The 23,175-nt window shown below is 41.2% G+C and overlaps 3 protein-coding genes across 3 annotated transcripts; 1 reads left to right on the plus strand and 2 right to left on the minus strand.

Annotated features, from left to right (window-relative positions):
• The first annotated feature begins 5,134 nt into the window (after positions 1-5,134).
• On the plus strand, positions 5,135-6,782 carry LOC148353305 (gamma-crystallin M3-like). Its single transcript, XM_088353548.1, has 3 exons — positions 5,135-5,203; positions 5,272-5,511; positions 6,451-6,782. Exons 1-3 carry the CDS (start codon positions 5,138-5,140, stop codon positions 6,727-6,729), a joined length of 585 nt encoding a protein of 194 aa, XP_088209674.1. The 5' UTR covers positions 5,135-5,137; the 3' UTR covers positions 6,730-6,782.
• Positions 6,783-10,020: 3,238 nt separating this feature from the next.
• On the minus strand, positions 10,021-10,819 carry LOC148353306 (gamma-crystallin M1-like). Its single transcript, XM_088353431.1, has 3 exons — positions 10,736-10,819; positions 10,412-10,663; positions 10,021-10,342 (listed from the first exon to the last, which is right to left on the minus strand). Exons 1-3 carry the CDS (start codon positions 10,742-10,744, stop codon positions 10,067-10,069), a joined length of 537 nt encoding a protein of 178 aa, XP_088209557.1. The 5' UTR covers positions 10,745-10,819; the 3' UTR covers positions 10,021-10,066.
• Positions 10,820-20,724: 9,905 nt separating this feature from the next.
• LOC148353307 (gamma-crystallin M2-like) lies at positions 20,725-22,875 on the minus strand. Its single transcript, XM_088353432.1, has 3 exons — positions 22,728-22,875; positions 22,415-22,657; positions 20,725-21,063 (listed from the first exon to the last, which is right to left on the minus strand). Exons 1-3 carry the CDS (start codon positions 22,743-22,745, stop codon positions 20,791-20,793), a joined length of 534 nt encoding a protein of 177 aa, XP_088209558.1. The 5' UTR covers positions 22,746-22,875; the 3' UTR covers positions 20,725-20,790.
• Positions 22,876-23,175: the final 300 nt, after the last annotated feature.

Raw genomic sequence — 23,175 nt, forward strand, 5'->3', positions numbered from 1 at the left:
TGGCAACCATACGAGTAGAGTTACCTTCGTCAAGAAATTTGACGATCCTGTCTTTGGTCTCAAGAGTCATCTCTCTTGTTGGAGCCATGATTCAAGCCAATCCACTTAGTCCAGGAACCCTCTAAGGTGTGATAGCAACACCGTTTTTATCTGCTGACTAACAAGCAGACTTAATAAAAGGCCGCTGAAATTTCCCGTCCTACCCATGTGTAACCACGCCCTGGCCGCGGCCATAGCACCTCATTTCCGCGTCATTACCTCGTGTTGACCACGTGTGCGGCACGCGGTTTAACACGTGCTCAAACTTTTGAGCAGCTCAAAACTTTTTCGCGCGGCCAACCGCGTGTGAATTTCCGACCGCGAGTAAAGCACTGCTGTATCTCGTCTATATGGCGGTCTCAAAACGTCCAACAGCGTTTTTCTGGCCGTGGTTCAGCCTCGACACGCTCGTGAAAGGCTGTGTACCCACGCTCTGAAGAATTGAGCAGTGCAAAACTTTTTCGCGCTGCCACCCGCGCGCGAATTTCCGACCGCGTGTTAAGCACTGCTGTATCTCGTCTGAATGGCGATCTCAAAGCGTCCAATAGCGTCCGCCTCAAAGGCAGAAATTTCTGGCCGTGATTCAGCCGCAAATGTCTGTGTGACCGGGCCCTAACATTCCCAAAACTTGCAAAGACGCAAATACGTGTCGAGAACACGTGCGGATGCGGTGTCCGTACGATGTCACTCAAATGCATCGTTCCATCATTCGGAAGGTTAAAGTCTTGGGATTCAAGAAATGCCAACCTTTCCTTAGTTTCTATTTTCTTTTTCGCCCGCAACTTTACTGTGCATATGACAATAAACACTTGGAATTGAGTTTAATTTAAAAATAGACACTCCATTCCATCCATTATCTGCACCGCTTATCGCAGAAACATCGAGTTCAGTCTGAAACAAGATACAGGGATAATATAAAACCCGGAGTAGCTCACCGAAGTCGTTGTGTTCATAATAATGTGCAGCCAATGTCAAATACAGAATAGTAAAAAATGCTCTCTGTGTGCCGTCAACCACGTGCTATACACATTCATCTTTTTCGGCCAATTGCAGGCTTTGTTTTGCCGTTTAAGCCAATGCCAGCCTGTAAATGATAAAAAGGATCCGCCCCTTGACCTCCGAATAACTTTAGCCAATAGTGATCGATTCAACTGATGATTGACACATCTTTTTCGGCCAATTGCAGGCTTTGTTTTGCCGTTCAAGCCAATGCCAGCCTGTTAATGATAAAAAGGATCCGCCCCTTGTCCTTCGAATAACTTTAGCCAATAGTGATCAATTAAAATGATGATTGACACATTGGTTAGCTAATGAAACGCCGGTAAATAAATCCCAGCATACACCGTGTACTACTTGGCGTTTGGGGGAAAATCTAGTCGGCGGCTGCAAGTTAGTCGAAAAACTTTGCGACTTAATGTTGATCCATAAATAAGGCGCACTGTTTTATAAGGCGCATGGTCAGCTTTTGAAATAAATAAAGGCTTTTAGGTGCGCCTTATAGTGCGGAAAATACGGTAAGTTTGTAATCACAAATAATATTATCAACAAGTAAAGCTTTATGAGCAAGCGATCTAATATTTAAAAGACCAAATTTTAGCTTTGCTGAATCGTTCAACTTAGCTGAAGTCTTTAAAGAGATCGTCACAAGATTATCGCCGTTTGGGCGTGTTGAGTTTCAGGCATCGGTTGACCGGCAAGATCGATGAAGAAATAATGGTGGAAGTAGGCACATCTTCGTGTCCTTCTCTGTCATTTCGCTGATGTGGCTCCTTCGGCTTCGCAAACTTCACCCTCTTCCCCGCACGAAAACCCCGCTTCTGCTCTCTGTCCCCTATGCCGTCTTCATTGCTTCGTAAGTGGGGTTGCCGACTACGGTCTCTTTGTAGCTCGTTCGGGATATCAAAGGTGGTATAAAAAGTGCCCGAAAAGTTGAAATTTAGACGCCCACCCAATTGAAAAAATTCCTCCCGACTATAAGTGTTATTGGCCACGCATGTGTCCAAAAAAGAAAGCAAAAAAGACAAGAGAACGATAATACATAGAAGATTAGCTGGAGAGCAACGAGCCGCAGCAAAGCTCCCAAAGGTAACAAATAGGCAAGATTCACACTGCATAACTTAATGCTCAATTCAGATTTTGGTTGAAATCCGATTTTGACTAGAGCCATTTGGATAACAGCTAGCAAAAAAGTATGATTACCAACGTACAAAAACTAGTACATAACAGGCCAGTGAACTCCCAAAAAAGAAACGTGATTCACAAATGAGCCAAGAGCTAACATTAGTTAGCGTCAGCCTAATGTTAGAGATTAACATTATGAATAACTTTATATTTCTCTCCAGCAAAATGACAATATGTCGCCTCGAATACTATGTTGACTTACCTTTGAAGAAGTGAAGACATCTTTATAAACTATATACACGTGGAGTTGGTACTGTGGTCACTGCATAACATTATCCAAAGGAGACAGTCGTCTCGATTTGGACATGGCTAAATCGGGAAAAAAAAAATTCCCCCCTTTGCCCAGCCTCTCAGGATACCTCATTTCAGATTTGCATTTACCGCATTTTAACCATTTTAACATTTTAAATGTAAGAATAAAACAAACAAAACTGACAAAGTGCAATGCAATTGAATGGGCATGCCAGCAGCCCTCGTCCGAGTCTATGGAGTCTGCTATGCTAAGTGTGATTTGCTCAGCACATTTAAGGGCGAGGCTTACCTATAGGTCAATTGGTGTCCCCCTCAAACCCCTCCTGGACTTTTACATCTCCCACCACCAGAATTGCAGGTTACTCCACCTATCCATCTGGACAGCTTCTTTCATCAGGCTGCAATGACTCTGTCTTACTCTCTCCTCTGCTTTCTGCCAAATCAATGCAAAACTGTTCTATTTTGATTCCAACTTATTATTTGTATTTGTGTCTTATTTTTGCATATTTGCACGCAGGGAAAATGAGGTAATTTATATGTGCTGTATTTTGTGCTTAGACCTTATTTGACAATAAGGCCGAGAGTATTTTCCAGGTGGTGTTACTTGCTCATTTTTTTGTATTTACACAGACAAACCTGTCTCCACGTTAACAACACAATATGTTTGGGAGTGATGGCTAAAACAATACCAGACTTCATATACTCCCAATCAAAAATATACAAGAATCTTTTTAACTTGACTTATTTAATAGCATTTTTTCTTAAAGCGATGATTTCAAAACCTGTATCAGAATCTTCTCGATTGCAAGTATTTTGTACATATGAATTTAGTCTGCATTTTCCTTTTGTGTTTCCATTACAATCTGTTTTTCACAAATTGCAGGTTGCATGAAAGCAATGGAAACATTTGGAAAAATGATTGAATATCAAATCAGAGAGGTTTTTGTGATCTCATTAGGTTGTTTTTGATACTTGTTGAAACAGAACTTAATGGTTTTGAGCTGTCATTTGACCCAATCTAAAGAAATAAATCACATGTTTGACACACAGGATAACAATGCCCAAAATGTAGCAGTGATCTATAAACAAAAAAGATTAGATACATATGCATATTAAACAACCAGCACTTTACTTGCTTTTCATATCATGGCTATGGCTGCATGTTGCTAATTTACTTACGGACTTTGCATGGAATGTTCCAACTGTACCTTTGTCATCTGTTTAAAATAGTAAAAGCAGCAGCAGTAGATGCAGGTAAACTTGTTGTGAAAACACTGTGGAGGATTGGCAAAATAACTCTTGTGCCCGATCAGCGTAAGCCCAAAATCTTTTGATTATGTCCAGCAGCCATCTTCTTTTTGGCAACTTTCTTTGTTTTCATCCTCGTCCTCTGCTCAGTTGGTAAATCTCACACAGTTTTTGAGAGATGTAAAAGAATCGGATTTGTTTCCAGTGAGAGTTGGACTCCGCCCTGGCCGCCCTTGTCATCAATTCTGTTCATACTTTTTGTGGACAGAATTTTTTTTTTGGCTTTGAAGGGGTCCGATTTGGGGGCCTCAGCATTGCATCTCTGCTTTTTGGAGATGATGCGGTGCTGTTGGCTTCCTTGAGCCATGGTTCGTCGTAGTGAAGAAGGAGCTGAGCCAAAAGGCAAAGCCCTCAATTTACCACGATCCTACCCTCACCTATGCACACAAACTGTGGTTATGAGCGATAGAACAAGATTACAGATAAAAGTGGTTGAGTGTGGCTAGGCTCTTCCATATACAGCCGCTTCTCCCCTGCGTTGAGAAGAGCAAGCTGAGGTGGCTCAGGCATCTGATAAGAATTCCACCTTGACAACGCCCTCCCCGGGACGTGTTGTGAGGATGTCCCACCAACAGGAGGCCCTACGGACGACCCAAAACACGTTGGAGAGGCTACGTATATAGGCTGACCTTGGGATCCCGTCAGATGAACTGGATGAAGTAGCTGGTGGAAAGGAGGTCAGGACTTCCCTGTTGAGGCTGCTGCCCTTGTAATCCGGCCCCAGATAAATGGATGGATGGATGGAAAAGCTATTTATTCTACAAAAGAAACACATAAATGTCTTCCTGTTTGGACCCATTCCTTTTTAGTTACCTACCCTTGTATTGACCAATCAGATTCCTTGGCCATTCTTCTTGGTTTGTGTCCAGTGGTCTCTAGCTTGTCATAGAATGTCTATTTAGTTTCGCAATTTGCTTTCTGACTTTGTCAGGTTATTGGCTATATGGTTAGAAAGATAACCTGTTTGTGATGTCTTGTGAGGCCTAAAGTCTCTAGTCAAGACCTAAACCCCACTCTACCTGTAGTGGGACCAAGATTCACCTTTGTGCTAGGGGTGATCCTTGTATTTAAGTGTGATGTGATATCATAGAATCCATTTGTTGTTCGGGTAGCAGTGATCGAGTAAGGCACATTACTGTTGAGAAGAATGGTGGAAAACCTGTTTACTCTCTTTGAAAGAGTTACACGGCCTCTTTACTACAAATGCTACCATCGCAAATCACGGTATGTATGAAGGCCTCTTTGACTTGCGGTCGTCCACCCAGTGGGGCCTCTGCATGTTGCTCTGTCAGGACTTTGCACAATGGGGTCATGTATGCTTCAGGCACGAGGTCAGATATAAAAGCAATCGGGTGACATGGAGAAGACCGAGCAGTATTTTCAAGCTTCCGCTCGCATCACCGCAACCATGACCATGGGCAAGGTAAAGAACCAACGATGGAGTACTTTCTATTTAGAAATCAATCTAATGAGGGCCTGCTTGGATTTCAGATCATCTTCTATGAGGACAGGAACTTCCAGGGTCGTTCCTATGAGACCAGCAGTGACTGCGCTGACATGTCCTCTTACTTAAGCAGATGCCTCTCTTGTCGTGTGGAAAGTGGCTGCTTTGTTGTCTATGACCGCACAAACTTCATGGGCAACCAGTTCTTTGTCAGAAGAGGAGACTATTCCGATTACCAACGCATGGGCATGAGTGACTGCATCAGGTCATGCCGCATCATCCCCATGGTACTGTACCACAGCAAATCCAATGTTTTGTACTCAATCTGAGCATGCACTATACTCTTGGAGTGGAGAAGTTTGGTTTTGCTTACCGTATTTATCCTTTTATATCTCGCACGCCTTTATTTATTTTATTTTTTTTAATTGAAAATCTGTATTAAATTTTGTTTCATGTTTTCTCAGCTCAAACTAAGTATTGTTAGGGACATGTGTTGTATACGTGTGGCCATGATAAAAATAATTTATTGACAACGTAAACTATAAACACAATACCAATAAGAAATTTACAATGTATTTGTGTGATTGTCCTTCAAATTCTGATTTATCAGATTCACAAAAGAGTTTCTTCCCTCTTTGTGGTTTTTGCGTCTATTTATATCTTTCAGGACTACTTCATGTTTTCTCCATTCTCCAACATTTGTCTTTGGTGAATAAAATAGTTCGACAATTATATAAAACCTAATGCCTTTTTATATGTCATTCATTTCACTGGTGGCCTAGGGTTTAGGATTTGGCGCCGTCACTCCCACAATCCAGTTCCGATTTCGGTTGCGTTGATCAGCGTTTGCGATTATCAGTAGTGATATACTACTGTTAAACTCATTAACGCGCACCCAAACATTGACGTATTTTTAGGTTAAAAAAAAAATGCATGTTTTACAAAAATACATTTGATAGCGTGCAGAGTGATCCTTAGTGCTTTGATCAATATCATTAAGGTAGATGCTGCCTTAGCAAAATTACTTTAAAGGATGCTTGGTTGTAAAATGTAGGACAAAAACATTAATACTGAAGAAAGTCATAGAATCAAACATGCCAAGACTCATAATAGTTGAACAGCCCATGCACCACCTTATAAAACTATTCATAGGTGTATTCACTTAGAAATCTGAAGTTGTGCGTAAAGCTAATTTTTTTTCATCCCTTTTTCGTTTAAACCTTTAGCACAGGGGCCAATTCCGGATGAGGATTTTCGAGCGGGAGAACATGAGCGGCCAGTCCAACGAGTTGCAGGAGGACTGCGACAACATCAAGGACCACTTTCGCATGAGTGAATGCATGTCCTGCAGCGTGCTGGAAGGCCACTGGCTTCTGTTTGAGATGCCCAACTTTAGAGGCAAGATGATTTACTTGAGACCTGGCGAGTACAGGAGCTTCAGGGACATGGGCATGAGTGGCAATCGCTTCATGAGCATGAAGCGCATCATGGATTCCTGTTCCTAGAAGAAAATGTGTATCAAAAGCAAGATTTTAAATAAAAATCCCTTTACTCTGTACTCTGATGTCCATGTCCATTGCATAGTGATTAGCACTACTGTTTCATGTGTTAGACCCACTTAAAAACACCTACCGGTTGTTTTGTTAAAGTCCACTGTTGTTGTTTTTGATTGTTTGTTTTCAAATTTAAACAACAACAAAACCTTGACTCAAGGCTAGTGTTTGAGTCTACTGATGCTTTATCTTGAAGCAAGTTCCAGTTTTAAACAAGCATGCGTTGTTGTTTTTTTTCCTTCATTATTCTGGAGATGGATTGTGTTTCGTGCAGAGCTGGGTAGGGTAGCCAAAATATCGCTCAAGTAAAAGTATTGTTACTTCAGAGTAATATTACTCAGGTAGATGTAAAAGTAGTCGTCCAAAAACTTACTTGAGTAAAAGTAAAAAAGTACTTCGTGAAAAAATTACTCAAGTACTGAGTAACTGTGGCAACGTCGTATTTATTGTTTTTTTAAACAACCAGATCATCAAATTTTCAAAATCCATCCAATCAACCAAAAACATAAATTTAAATTAAAAGTAGATTAAAATAATCAACGTAAATTGAAGTGCTTTAACGAACAATAAAATTAAAATAGTATGAATCAAACAAATAAATTAAACACATGTAGCACCACGCAGCACATTTAAAGCCCCAATACTTAACAGGCTCTGCAAGAAGAACAACCTGCTAGCCCATGAACTCAAACAAATGAGTCATTGCACATTTCAGCCGGTGTTTGGCGTCCCTTTGAAGGGGAACATGCTTTTGATGTGAGGCCAGGGGTGCATCTCCTCTTCTGTGTTTTCATAGTCGGTATTGCTGAGCAACAAATTCGATCCGTTTCATCTGTAAACAAATTTTACCCCCGCTGAAGTGGAATATGGTCACGTGACAAGGCTACTACGTTTGATTGGCTAAACATATTAGAGCCTGCCGGAAGTTTCTGTCAAAATAGCAGAGACAGGTGCATACTTACGTGGAATGGGTTTATTAAGTAACGATATCACGACTTCAATGTTGCCAAATGTAGAGGAGTTAAAGTACCGTTGTCCCTTCACAAATTTAACTTAAGTAAAAGTATAGGGATTCAAAAATACTCCTAGAAGTAGAACATTTCCCAAAACTTACTCAAGTAAATGTTGTTGGAATTTCTTGTTAAATCAACACAAACTTAAATTAATCACCTGACTCCAATTTGTGACCTCTCCCAATCACCATTCATCCAAACAATTTGCGCGCTCTTTTCTGCATAGAAAGTTCCCAGAAGCCGGCGTTTTCACTCACAGGTGGATTTTATTTCTAACACACAAATCACTACATTTCTCCTTCCAAAACCCTACTCTTCTTCTTCCGAGTTGCTCAGCAAAGCATCTCTTCCGCGTCATCACTGGCTCCCATTGGTCCCGGAAGAATGGTGTGTCGACTCCTCCGCTTGTCGGCCCCCAGACAGCTGGTCAACTCCCTCTGCCTGAGAGCTGCCCCAAGTCAAAATTTACGGTCTCCCGTTCCCGGGAGAATGGCGCGTTGACTCCCCCGCGTCGGCCCCCAGACAGCTCGTCAAAATTTACTCCAGAAAACTTTGGCACAAAACACAGAGTCCAACAGGCAAACCCAAATTCAAACTTCCATATTCCTTTAATGTAAAGGAGTAATTGTACTCCGTTACTACCCACCTCCGGTTTCGTGCGTAAAAAAATTGTGATAACCTTTAAGCTTGTCACACGGTTGGCACGTATGCCATCACAACTAATATACCGTACAAGGAACTCCCTCCAGATAATGCCAATGTGAAAAAAAGTAGAGCTGACAAGAATTCTCATTTATAAACAACAACCAAAACAAATACTACCAAATTTTCCAAACTTTGTAAAGCCCAAAACAAAATCCTACACAGGCACTCGCTAGACAAGACTTAAAGAAATAGATTGTTGAATCCTTTGTTTTTTTTTTCTATGATTGAAAGTTGTTTTTAAAGACCCACAAAGGACTTATGTCTGTGCAAGTGGTAGAACATTCTAGAAATACACAAGAAAGGTGAAGGACTGTAAAGAATAAATCGGAGCGAAAAGGCGAATTTTTGAAGCTTCTTAGTGAATGACTGGATTTAATTTGATTGACACAAGCGAGTTATAAGTACAAATATGAGTAAAGATGTTGGTGTGTTGTGGTTTAAGTCAAAATGTGTAGAATATGTGAGAATTACAATTGTCTGTTGACGTATAAAACCAGGTCATAAATAATTTGTTATGCCCTTTCCCTGATTATTTAAAACATGTGATGTATGATGTTACCATGTGACTATGTGGTGATGTGTCAGTATAGCCATGGTTAATTAGGTGTTGAGTCAACCTTCTGCTTTTAGCCACAAGGGCATATTAAGTCTAACTTGGTCTTTTGGATGTTTATGCTTTATTGAATCAAATTCAAAGGCAAAGCGGATTGATCTTTACCAAGATTGGTGAATTATCTTAAAAATTGTTGTGACAAAAGATAAAAGTACAAAGGAGACATTTTATGTCAAGTAACATACAATAAGTATAGCCCTTAATCACAGAGTCCCAAAAGGCTTAACATTGCCACAGTTATATTCCCTGACTGAAACCTACTCAGACAAGAAAAACTCAAAAAAAAACCTAAAATAAGGAAAACAGGAAACTTTGAGAAGGGTCACACATTGAGGTAATCTCCTTTTTCAGGATGACCAGGCTGCAAGCTATGTTGCATGGACAAGTCCAAGAGAACAAAGCTTTCCATCTCAATTATTCGGTTGATGACAAATGAATGCATGCTTCAGCTCCAGGTGCAAGTCAGGTGACTCATTCAGGTTTGTCTTTTTTTCTCATGTCGTAGAGGTAGTGTAAAAAACACCTATTTTGGCTGCTTTGACTTCCATTACAATTCCCTTTTTATATAATCTAAACCCAAATTGTTAAAAAAATACTCTTATACTTATGCAGTAGCTTCTTTTTTGAGTAAACAACATGAAAACAGAGCAAATTGTGTGTTCAAATCTGAAGTATGAATTGTCATTAGTGACAATTTAATCATTTTGCAGGCGGCGTTTTTTTCCTTTTTTATCGCTGATACAAATGTATATTTGGTTTTCGTATGTATGTACGTGTGTGTTTGCATGCAGTTGCAGTTTGAGCAATGGCTTCAAGTTTTGGTTTTGGTATCCGTGCTTGTAATCCGAACACAACATTTTGGTATTTAGAGCAAGTGAGTTTCTCCATTAATGTACAAAAAACAAATATATGTATGAAGAAGGCATTGGTTTTATTTGTTCAAGCTTAGTACATAGTTCTAGCACATGTCAGTGATACGCCTCAAGCTGACGATCCTGATGCCACTGGGGCCCATATCCTTAAGGCTGCGCTGTTCGCCAGGCTTCAAGTACACCATCCTGCCACGGAAATGGGGCTGCTCAAACAGAAGCCAGTGACCCTCCAAAACCTGGCAGGACTGGATGTCACTCATGCGGAAGCGCTCCATGATGTTGTCGCAGTCGTCCTGCAGTTCTTGGGACTGACCGCTCATGTTCTCCCTCTCAAAGATCTTAATCCGGAATTGGCCTCGGTGCTGTGAATTCAAATCTCAGGAGTCAATACTAATCAGTTAAACCTTATAATGTTGTAGTCAATTGCTTACAGAAGGGATCATTCTGCAGGATTTGATGGAGTCCATGCTCACTCCTGAAGTCATCATGCGCTGGAGGTCATGGTACTCTCCTCTCTTCAGGAACATCTGATTGCCCTGGAAGTTGGAGCGCTCGTAAACCATGATGCAGCCACTCTCCACCCGGCAGGACTGCACACGGCTCAGGACAGAGCTCAGCTCAGGGCAGTCGTTCAGGCACTCGTAGGAGCGGCCCTGGAAGTTCTTCTCCTCGAAAAGGATGATCTGAAAACAAAACAGAGTCTTTCTTTGCCTTGCTGGTCAAGGGAGTGCAACAATCTGTCAGTAAATCTTTACCTTGCCCATGATGATTGTTTAGGTGGTTCCTGGTGGATGGTTCAACTTGCTCTGCTAACCCAATGATTCTAAGCCCTTTTTATACAAAATCCAGGGGGCCATGACGTGTTGTTATTCAAATGTGAAAAGCTGATGAATCAGCAGACTGACTTTTTGCTGAACAGGGCCTATAAATGCGTAACAATGCTTCTCCATCCATACATTTCTGTCTGCGAATCGCCTGCATTATGTGTGCGCGTGGGCTTTGTGCATGCTCGCTCACTCAGAAACTTCTGCATATATGGTGTAATCACGGCCACGGGGAGAGTGCAGCATTCAGCGCCTACGGGTTGAACTCATAGAACCAGAATTGAAAAAAACGCTTTTATGTATAACCGTACAAACTTAAGTATGTTTAACCCTTATCTTTAATAAAAACATTTTTCCACACCCACCTCTCAATTTCTCAATAGAATTAGTACAGGCACCGAATCAAAATGTATTTGAATAGCACTTTTCAGACAACGAATTGCAACTCAAAAACATTCAATGTACAGTACATTATTTCATTAAGTGTATGTAAAAATAAATACACATAAATCAAATAAAAATAAAAACCTAAAAATAAGGTCCAAACATTCAAAATAAATACATTAATAATTTGAATATAGTTATAAGAATATACAAAATATAAAAGTAAGTAACGTCATTGCCACAAAGATTGTTTTTCAACAAAAATATGAAAGCTACAAGTGATGCAATATGTATTGTACGATGTGAATGTGAACAAAGCAATCCTAATCAAAATTTAAGAACAAAATAGTTTTCCCTTAGTGATTTGGAATCTGATTGTGGAGATATAGCTCATTTCTGAAGAGCAGAAAGAGACAACACTAACAACAAGTGCGTCCAGAATAGGAATGTGCCGTTATTGTTGTTGAATCACAAATTAGGATAATCAGTAGCGCTAGGCTTGCATGTTGGAGGCTTCTTAGTTCACCAAAGGATAATCACAATCGGCGTTGGTAACAGGCACTCTTGAGTGCAGGGCAAAAAATCCAGAGGTGTTTGGCCGATTATTCTTCTTCACCACTGAAATGGCACCGATTATCCTCACACTTTCCTGTGAAACGTTGCCATCTTCGGAGGGAGGGATGGTGGCCTGACTAAAATTGGACGAGATTATTGAGATCTTTCTCTGATAACTCAGACTCTTTCTCCGGGTTGGTGTGGGAAGAAGTAAGGGAGATGAGACGGGGGTGGGTTAATTCTGGGGGTTTGCTTCTGCGAATGATTGCTAGACAAGTTTGAGCTTCTAGGTAGGCCTAGGTTGAGGATGAGAGGAGCCAAGTTTGGCCTAGTCATCTGCTAGGGCATTGAATGGGAGGTTGCAGTGGCCTGGGACCCATATTGACTAGACCCTTTTGGTGTGGGGAAAGGCCGCAAGCTTGGAATATATTTCGGCAGGGTATGGGTTATTTGGGGTGTCGAAGGATTAAAAGAAGGTCTTGCAGTCTGTAATGATGGAAGCTGAGGACCAGTTGTCATTCTGTCCGAGCCAGTTCAGCGCAGTCTTCTCAGCTTGAATGGAGCCACTAAGGGTCCAAGTGGGTGCGGGCCAGGAGTGGATCAGAGAGTTGCTTTGGAAGATCGCTACTCCTGTGCCCCCGTTCTCTGTACCGTTGAGGGTGTAGCCGCCAGTAAAGAAGTACAAGTCCTTTTTCTTCTACTGGTAACCAGTACGACGTGTTTTATGTGTCGGAGCATTCATTTATTTTTTAGGATTTCTGTTTTACCTTTTTCGATACAACTATAATAAAATGAAGAAAACCAAATTCCTTCATTTAAATAGGAATGAGAATATAAGTTAGTTATGGTAGGTATACAATAAAAATAATGATATAACATAATAAGCTCCTTGCAATGCTTAAATTTATTAGCACTTTTTTGTTTCCTGTCTTTCGTGATTGGACGAATCACATTACACTTTTTTTAATCGCTTTGATGCAGCTGTCAACTCAAACTTCATACTTCCAAAAATTTTTACCGCCAGGGGCATTACAAGGAGGGGCTGAATGAGATCATCGCCCACTCACAGACACGCTCTGCCTACTCAAAGAAAATCGGATGTAGTACTGAAACTGAAAATTGTGGTTGCAAGACCAATGTTAATGGATAAACTGCCAACTGATGTGAACATCTCTGATGCTTGCAAATGCATTCAGCAGTACAAATATTAATTTCCATCCTGCACAGATTGTACATCACTGCACTAATCATTGGCTTATCTTCAGCTGCATTGTGAAAGTTTATTTTCAGCATTAACGTGCATTCTCACTTCTTCCCACAAAACAATGCTGCATTCAGAGACAGGAAATTTAGTTATTTTGGCTCACGAGAAAGAAATTGTAAGGAATCTTGATATGAAGAGATTTGTGACAGAATTTGCAAAGAGCGGCCACACAGATCGTGTAGTGGGTCGCGTAGTGATGACGTCATGTTGCGCTGTCCTGGGGCCAATCAAAGGCGACGCGTCACGTCGAGCTCTCATAATTTTCTTCATTTTATCGCTTTTCTTTATCTCTACAATCTACTCTATCGTGCAATGTTCTAGAGAGGAACTACTGTTACTACGCCCTGTGGATATTACGCCTTTTAACCCCACACTTTTATCGGGTATTGACAATTTTAATGCTGAAATAAGGAACGAGAGTCGTCGGGTTCGATCCCGTAAAAGGGGAAGAAGAGGTGGATTTATGAAAGCCATAAAAATAAATGGACGTACTCCTATGCCTAGTATAGTGCTTGCTAACGTTCAGAGGCTTTATAACAAAACTGATGAGTTGTTTATGAGGATACCCAGAAAGATTTCCGTGATTGTAACGCTCTTTGTTTTTCAGAAACTTGGCTAAAACCATCACATCCTGATTCCTTGGTCCAGAGGCCAGGATTTACGATTTTCGAACACAGATATCACAGGTACATCCCGAGGAGGCGGAGTGTGTTTTTTGGTGAACAACAGCTGGTGCTCGGATTATATCCAGTGGATGTTATGCTGATTTGGAATTCGTGACCATTAATGAAATCAAATGATCTGCATTTATATAGCGCTTTTCGAGTCAAGACTTCCCAAAGCACTTTACATTGTGCATCACATTTCCCAATAGCGGCCGTGCAGCCATGTGAGGCGCTAACCTGCTTATTGGGGGTATTAGGGGTTCAGTGTCTTACCCAAGGACACTTCGACATGTAACACAGAGGAGCCGGGATTCGAACTGCGATCTCTTGATCCCAAGATGAGCGCTCTACCTCCTGAGCCACTGCTGCACCATTAAATACAGGCCTTTCTATCTTCCTCGTGATTTCTGATCAGTGACCCTCACCGCAGTATATATCCACCCCAGGGCTGACGTCAATGTCGCACTAAAAGGATTAGCAAGCGCTATATCCAAGTACGAAAACAAGGATCCCAACACCCTATCCATAGTATTAGGTGATTTCAACCAGGCCAATCTTCGTTCGGTACTACCAAACTATAAACAACAAGTCACATGCCAAACCCGTGGTGACAAGATCCTCGACCACTGTTATTGTCCAGTGAAGCAGGCGTACAAATCTGTCAACCGGTCAAGTCTGGGGAATTCCGATCACTCCACGGTACTACTCATACCCGCCTACAAACAACAGCTCAAGCAAGTTCCACCTAACAAACGTACCCATCTGACCTAGTCACCAGCTGATGTGGGTAAACTGCGTGGATGTTTGGAGTGCACGGACTGGGAAGTACTCAAACACTGGAATTACATCGACGAGTACAAGGACACGGTGTCGGAACACGTACGTTTCTGCCAGGAGCTTTGTCTACCTACTATGTCCAAAACTCAGTACTCCAATTCAAAACCATGGTTCAACAAGTCCATCCGGAAATTGATCGTTGCCAAGGACGCCGCCTATAGACACAAAGACTCGGACCCCGACGCTTGCCGCCAAGCGAAATCAGCGTTGACAAAGGGTGTTAAGGCCGCCAAACGTTCATTCCGCAATAGGGTAGAGGTACAATTCGACACTCAGGACTCCAGAGCTCTATGGTCAAACTTGAAGCTCACAACTTAGTACAAAGGACCAAAGAAGACTATTGGTAATGCGGATGCTACTCTACCCGATCAGTTCAATGACTTTTATGCCCGATTTGACGTAATAGTACTCCAGTGCCAGCCCCGGTGACCAAGCTTGGTAGCCTAGATGGTAGGGCGCCCGCTCCGAGACTGGGAGGTCGTTGGTTCAAGCCTCGGCCGAGTCATACCTAAGACATACAACATTGGTACTCATTGCCTCCTTGCTTGGCGCTCGGCATTAAGGGTTGAAATTGGGGGGTTTGGTCACCTGATGACTCCCAACAGAGCAGTTGGGCCTAAAATGGCTGCGCCCTGTTTGGATGCGGCTGCATCGGCTCGCTACATTTTAACTGTATGGGTCAGGTGTAATGATATTTTGTTCTGTGTGCATGGTTACAAAGAATGACAATAAAAAAGTAAATTCTAATTCTATTCTGTTCAAGGACGACAATCCTTTGATCATCAGTGAAGAGGAGGTAAGACGTGATTTCGGGAGGTTGAAAGAGAGGAAATCACCAGGCCCCGATAAAATCTCACCCCGCCTTCTCAAAGAGTTTGCTTCTCAACTTGCTCCTGTCTTTACTGGTATTTTCAATTGGTCTTTGAGTTCTGCTACTGTACCCTCGTGTTGGAAGCGCGCTACAATTGTACCGGTCCCGAAGAAGAACAATGTCTCAAGTCTGAACGATTATAGACCCATAGCACTCACGTCCGTAATCATGAAAACTTTCAAGAAGATCGTATTGAAATTCACGAAGTCCTTTCTACCATCGAAACTAGATCCGTACCATTTCGCGTATCGTGCTAATAGAAGTATAGATGAAGCCATTTCAATTTGTATTCATGAGATTCTAAGTCATCTTGAGCATAGGAATTCATACGTCAGGGTTTTATTCATAGATTTTAGTTCGGCTATCATTCCTTCTAAACTGCATTTTAAACTTCTTCATGACCTCAATTTTCCCGTGTTACTATCAAATTGGATTTTAGATTTCCTTCTCAATAGAGAACAGTCCATTCGCATTGGTGAGAAAGATTCATGTTCTATTGTCCTCAACACTGGTACGCCTCAGGGCTGTCCATTGTCTCCAACTTTGTTTTCGCTATTCACACATGATTGTCAACCCAATTCTGACCATACACTATTCGCTAAATATGCAGACGACACCACGGTTACTGGCTTAATTTCAAATGGAGACGAAACTGAATACCGAGTAGAAATTGATTCACTTTCCACCTGGTGTCATGAGAGTAATCCTTTATTGAATGTAGGTAAAACTGAGGAGATGATAATAGATTTCCGTACTAAGCCTCCCCCGCATGTGCCCCTGTCAATTAATGGTAGTGAGGTGGAACTGGTCCATTCATTCAAGTTTCTGGATACTTACTTGTCAGCTGACCTCACATGGACTGTCAATGCTATTGATATTCTAAAGTCAGCCAGACAAAGGCTCTAGTTCCTTCGTCAACTCAAATCATTCAGGGTCCGTCAATCCATTCTAGTCCATTTTTATCGTGCTACCATTGAATCCGTTTTATCTAGGTCAATCACAGTTTTGTTTGGTCGCGTCAATCAGAAAGAATTGTAAAAGATGGAATCAGTAGTGAGGACAGCAGAGGAAATAATAGGTACTGGCCTCCAGTCCCAGCTAAGTATCTACATCGATCGAACTAGAGAACGGACACTAAAAATTATAGATGATCCCAGTCATCCTGCTCGCAGGTACTTATTACCTGCCGTCAGGTCGCCGTCTTCACTCCATTGCGAGCAAGACTTCACGTCTTAAAGAGAGTTTTTACCCTTCCGCTATCCGTATGTTCAACGGGACTTGATTTAGGTTATAGTGTATAGTATTATTATGCCAACGCCGTTCCTCCGGCCTATTCTAATCTAGCGTTGTTATTTACATATTCTTTCTTTTTAAACTATTCTATATAATTACCTTGTATTATACGTTACAATATCTTTTTTACTCTATTCTTTTTATTCTTTTAAATCTATTATTTTATCATTATTGAGTGTTTGCGTGTCAAATGATTTCTTGTATATATCATGATTATAATTTGTACTGGCTGAATAACATTTACACAGCGACATTTTCAACATCTTACCTAATGTTTACTATTATGTGTACAGTAATGCTAATTGTAATTCACCTGGTCAATCCTGGAAGGGGGATTACCACATGTGAGGTCCTTTCTCAAGGTTTCTCTTTTCTCCTCACACTGAGGTTTTTGAGTTTTCCTTGCCCGCATGCTGGTTTAAGATCAGGTAATTGTGTAATTTTGTAACTGTAATCCTGTGCAGTCCTTTGAGACATTTTTGTGATTAAGGGCTATATAAATAAATTTGACTTGACTTGACTTGACTGAATAAAATAAATACAATACAAATACAAAAAGTGTCAGGAATAACAAAGATCTATCTTTAATCTAACCTGCGCCTTATTACGTGTACATCTTATTGTGCTCTAATTAACCTTTATTTGTCACCTGAATGTAATCATTGTTTAGTTATGGATGTGTTTTAGGTCAAATATGGTGGTCAAAAGTAGTAAAAAATAACATTGTTTGCAAAGGACTCCGACTGTGCTTAAACATTTAACATATGCAACAAAATTAAATTTCGCCTTAAAACACTATACATCACAAGCAAGTGTATGAGCTCATCCAGTCAAGCATTACACAGTGAACAAAAAAATATAGCACTCAGGTGAATTAGTCTATCATTGTTTTTTTTTTCATTTTAGCCTATCACTATTTGTAGTTTTCATGCTAGTGCCATTTGTTGTGCAATTTAACCATTTAAAAACATTTATTTAGATCCAGAATGCTTTGGTGCAAATCTTGTTGATTCTTTTGATTATTTTTTATTACAAACTGTGGCTGTAAACTGAAATACTGAATATTACACAAATTACATGCACATCAAAATGAAATCTATTGAAGCTGCGGTCCTCAATTGGTCTGACTCTAATCACGAACAGCGACACGAATCAAGAAATAATTGACTTACAGGTAGAAGAGATAGAACAGGGGCCTTATTTATATAAAAAAAAACTGTACACTCAAAACAAGGCGTACACCATTTGTAAGCAACGTTTGGTATACATAAAAAATATAACTTGATCAGAGAATGTGCAACCTTTCAAGGGGAGCTCTGGCCCTGCCGTACGCACATAATCTGGAGGGACGGGAAACTACGACCCAACGGCTGATGGATGGAAGCAAAAAAGTATATGAAATCAATATTTTCGTGCCCAAAAATAAACGATACCTATCACATAACACATATGAAGAATATATTTGAAAAAACTAAGTAAGAGGTGTAACCAACATTTTCTCTGCCCGGGAGCGCGCACAAAAATCATACAAATAACTTATTAAATCCATTTTTTCAATGATTACTCAAATTTTATGGCTATTGTGCATGACATTTGGTTAAGTCGGGGAATTCCCCTCCACCTGTCGCTCTTTAGATGATTAAGAGATGGCTGGATATAAAAAGACTTGCGCTCGCAATACGGGAAGACAAACAACTGCTTATCTGGTACTTATAGATGATGTGGCGCATGGGAGACTTAGTAATGAGCGGGTTTTTTATCATTGTTGACAGCATCTGCCACATGCTGCCATTCTACCACTCCTCCTCCTTGTTGATATTTGTGATGCCAACGCTGAGCCCCCAGAATAAAAATTGATATTGACAAAGCAGGTCACTCACACAAACCTCCACTTCGCATTGTGTGAATTTATGCTCTTTGGTTCTTTTCTCTACTCCAGCCATCTTCGCATTCAGTATATTTGAATATTTACGAAGGGCGTTCCTCCGGCCTTTTATAGGCATAAAGGGGCGGTTCCCTCCTGTCTGCCCACCTTAGAGTTGATAGTGATTTGTGAACAGAAACATGTGTAGGACACACGTGCAAAACGTCCCTTTTTGTTTGCACGCACTTCCTGTGTTTCCTCCATACGCCACCTTTAAGGATATTTCTTACTTCCACACAGTTTCATGAATAAGGCCCCAGGGCGTTATCACCATGTTCTTCTAAGGAGTGTATTTGTCCCATTTATTTTTTCTTCTTTTTAGCATCATATTGCTAAGGCAAAGGACCCTGACCCACCTTTGGGCCTAAACCTAACCCTAACCCTAACCCACAAGTTGAGAAGCACTGCTGTAGAGCAGAGGTGTCCAAACTATGGCCCGTGAGCCAATTGCGGCCCGCGGGTCAGTTTTTATTGGCCCGCAGCTAATTCTGAAAATATAGTTTAATATGGCCCGTACATGGCGCTTGAGCTCCACTCTGTTGCACTTCTCAGTTTTAACACTAGATGAAGCCAGTAACGGAAAAGGTGCTTCTGGATTTGGGATCCTGAACTGGAAAACAACTGGAATTGTGTTTTCTTTGCTTATTTAATGAACCTTCTTGTCATTCATTTGAACTGTCATTGAATTTCAAAGTGTGACACAAAATAGATTGATTGTTAATTCTAAACCCTATCAGTACAGATAAACATATATTTTGCTACTAAAAGTAGGTAAACAACAAAATTAGAGTAGATGACTGGCTATCAAACTGAAAAATAAATAAAACATCCATCCATTCATTTTCTGCACCGCTTATCTTCAGTAAGGTCGCAGGGGTGCTGGAGCCCATCCCAGCTGTCTTCGGGCAGTGGGCAGGGGACACCCTGAACTGGTTGCCAGCCAGTCGCAGGGCACACAGGGACAGACAGGTCACTCGCTCATTCACACCTAGGGCCAATCAACATGACATGCATGTTTTTGGAATGTGGGAGGAAACCGAAGTGCCCGGAGGAAACCCACGCAACCCACGGGGAGAACATGCAAACTCCATACAGGAAGGTTCGATCTCATGACCTCAGAACTGTGCCGCACACGCGCTAACCACTGCCCCACCATGCTGCCCGAAATTAAACATATTTAACAAAATAAATATTACCACTCCTCAAACCTAGAACAAGTCCAGTAGCTTTTCTTTCCTCTAACAGCATAGGAGCTACACTCAGGTATTACTGAGGTTTGTATTCGAGACTGTATCGCTATATACAAAAAATGTAATCAACATTTTTTTCTCCTCCTGGCCCTTTCAAAAATGTTTAAGCCAATGCGGCCCACGACTCAAAAAGTTTCCCCCCCCTGCTGAAGAGTATAAGGTTAAGCAACTGTTACAGAGCCTCATCACATTCAATATCTTCTTATCATCAATGTTGCAAGGAAAAAATCTTCTTGCATGCCTTATCCAACCTTAACAATTTTCTATCTTGTCATTGATATCAAGGTATTGTGCATTGTGTTCTACAGCAGACAGCACACAGCGAAATCTACCATGAGGACAGGTTTTATGTGTGTGTGCTGGGTGGGCATGACCGTGTGTGTGACTGTGATCGGCTGGCGTATGCTGTCAGTCAAACAGCGGGGCAGGCGCACCAGTCAATGTGGCCACTAATACTAGCTGCAAAGCATGGCAGCAGCTAGCTTTTAGTAGTGGCTCATTATATCTAAAAAAAATAGGACCATTTATCCAACTGCAAATCTGTGTTATGTGTTTTTATTTATAGATCTATATTTGTCATTTTCTTACACTCTTACACCCACAGTCGGTAAGAACGTCATCTCGAAGTATGTTTGACCTTTGGGGACCTTTATACGAGGAAGTTGCTACTTCACGGATTTTCACATTTCGCAGGGCTTCTGGTCCTCATTAACCGCGATAATCGAGGGTGTAGTCTAATTTGCTTTTTGAAAACATTTTGCTCAATTTCTCTGTCAAGATGTTTGAGTATTATAAGATCCCAAGCAAATTATAAGTAATGGATCCGTTTCAAGGCTGTACCTCACACAATGTCAATGAAAAATAAACAATGAGGCCATTTAAAAATTCGACATCTTTAATAAACAAAGCGTTTGATATTTACAGCAAGGCTCTCATTCTATGGCTAAAATTCAGTGACCCTCCGGAAGGAGCCGACGATGGCACAGGAGGCGCACCAGTCGCGGTACCGCCGGTACTCGCCGGGTCTCAGGAAGTACTGGCGCCCACGGAAATTGGGGTACTCGTAGAAGATCCAATAGCCGTTCATGACGTTGGAAGAGTAGATATGGCGGTGGTGGAAACGGTCGGACACACAGGCGCAGTCGTCCACAAACTCCATCATGTGACCGCTGAAATCGGGTTTCTCGTAGATCCGCAACCTGTATGAACCTCGATACTGAGGGATCACATTTGAATGGGGTCAGAATGACAGAGTTGGATTGTAGACATCGAAGAGATAAACAGAATCAAACTCTCTCACTTTATAATTGTAAACCAAAATATTTGACTGACTTTTTAAAATAATCCCTTTGGTAAAACCATCATTCAAAATTTTTTATAGAATCTAATTGAATAGGCACAGAAACCTTAGGTGCCTTCATTGACCTCATACCTGTATGAACCCCAGTACTGCAGGATCCCATTGGAATGGGGTCAGAATTACAGGTCTACAGTTCAATGGTAATTTTATTGTTTTTTAATGGAAATTTAAAGCCAAATTAAAACCTGACAAAACTTCTGGCTGAAAAAGACTAGGCTACATTGGGGATTTTATAACTCGAACAGTGAAATTGGTAATCGACTTGCTTTTTTTAAATAGACAATTTAAGCCAGTTCAAGCCCTAAGAAGACCAGAGGCTGAATACGAGTAGGAAACATAGTGATTTAAGACCTGGTATCGAATGTCTTTTTATGGACAAATTAAGCCAAATCAAGACCTGAGAATACCAAAGGCTGAATGAGTGTGGGGTACATTTGAGATTTGAAAACTCAAACAGTACAATGCTAATCGACTGTTTTTTTAATGGAAATTCTGTTATTACCTATAATTCATGTTGATGATGTCCGTGCATTGTCTGTTGATGCCCTTGAAACATCCATTGCAGCCTGGCCGTCCTGGAAGGGGGCTACCACACGTGTGGCGCCTTCTCAAGGGTACTTTATTTCCTCATGCTGAGGTTTTTGAGTTTTTCCTTGCCCTCATGAAGGTTTTGGATAAGGGGGTGGTGTAAGTGTAGTCTGTAGCTTGTACAGCCCCTTGAGACTTGTGATTTAGGGTCATACAAATAAACATGACTTCACTTTTTTTATGGACATTTTTAAGCCAAATCATGACCTCAGAAAACTGGAGGCTGAAAATGAGTGAGCTTCATTTGAAAATTGAAATCTCGAATAGTACAATGGTATTCAAATTGCTTTTTCATGGAAATGTTGAAGCCAAATCAAGACATGTGAAAAACAAAGGCTGAGTAAGATTGGGCTACGTTTGAAAAGTGAATAGTCGAACAGAACAATGGTGATTAAATTGCTTTTTTGGGAATGTTCTAAGCCAAATCAAGTCATGGGAAATCTAGAGGCTGAAAAAGAGTGGGCTACGTTTGAGATTCGAAAACTTGAACAGCACAACATTCATCAAAGTGCTTCTTTACGGACATTTTATGCCAATTCAAGAATAACTAAAAATTACCGGTCTAAGTTTTGGAGGAGACTAAAAGGAAACTAAGAAGTGCAAGCATTCCGAGCCTTACTGCGGGAATCATCCTGCATGAGCGGATACAGGTGCTGAAACCCATCCATCTCTGATAGTCGGGATAGTCGCCCCTCTTCATGAAGTACTGGTGCCCCATGAAGTTAGCTCGCTCGTAGATCATGAAACAGCCGCTATCCACTCGAATGGAGTTGCAGCGGCTGAAGAAAGAATGGAGATCCGTGCAGTCGTTGCTGCACTCATAGCTGCGCCCCTGGAAGTTCTTGTCCTCGTAGAAAATGATCTGTCGGGAGACAGGAGGTTGTACCGCAAAAACACAAAGTGCCCTTTGATGCATGCGAGGCAGAGCCTACCTTGCCCATGGTGTCCATTGGAGAGATTTCTCATGTTTACGGGGCTTTTTATAGCACCTCCTCACAAACAAAGCTTTGTCATGCAAATGCTCCGCTAGATATAAATGAACACTACAGGCACATGTTCAACTTTTTGTTGGACCACAACATGGGGTGAGAAATATAGATTTGTACTTGACACAAAACAGAATAAATAATTAACAGGGTTTGACGTTGATGGACAATGGAAAGGACTAGTATGGTGTCCACACGTCCAGCGGACAATAGAGGTGGAACAATTGGAAAAGAGCTTTTCACGCCTGATCTGTTGCATGACAGGGCCACTTGCTCATCATGCTGGGGGAACTTTGTGATTGCTAATACACAGGAAGAGAAGGATTTCAAAGAGTTCAGAACGTTTTCACAGAGTTTAGATTCACATTTCATCCTAAAGTACTCATTTTATAAA

The sequence above is a fragment of the Urocampus carinirostris genome, chromosome 14 (genome assembly GCF_059441175.1).
Source record: "Urocampus carinirostris isolate Australia breed hairy pipefish chromosome 14, RoL_Ucar_1.0, whole genome shotgun sequence".
Classification (NCBI taxonomy): Eukaryota; Metazoa; Chordata; class Actinopteri; order Syngnathiformes; family Syngnathidae; genus Urocampus; species Urocampus carinirostris.

What these genes read in the sequence shown, in the direction of transcription:
- LOC148353305 (XM_088353548.1), top strand. Translation starts at nt 5,138, where the DNA reads ATGGAGAAGACCGAGCAGTATTTTCAAGCTTCCGCTCGCATCACCGCA. An exon ending in CAACCATGACCATGGGCAAG is followed by an intron (nt 5,204 to 5,271) that starts GTAAAGAACCAA and finishes CTTGGATTTCAG; the next exon opens with ATCATCTTCTATGAGGACAG. An exon ending in CATGCCGCATCATCCCCATG is followed by an intron (nt 5,512 to 6,450) that starts GTACTGTACCAC and finishes TTAAACCTTTAG; the next exon opens with CACAGGGGCCAATTCCGGAT.
- LOC148353306 (XM_088353431.1), bottom strand. An exon ending in CCTGCAGAATGATCCCTTCT is followed by an intron (nt 10,343 to 10,411) that starts GTAAGCAATTGA and finishes TTGAATTCACAG; the next exon opens with CACCGAGGCCAATTCCGGAT.
- LOC148353307 (XM_088353432.1), bottom strand. An exon ending in CATGCAGGATGATTCCCGCA is followed by an intron (nt 21,064 to 22,414) that starts GTAAGGCTCGGA and finishes GTGATCCCTCAG; the next exon opens with TATCGAGGTTCATACAGGTT.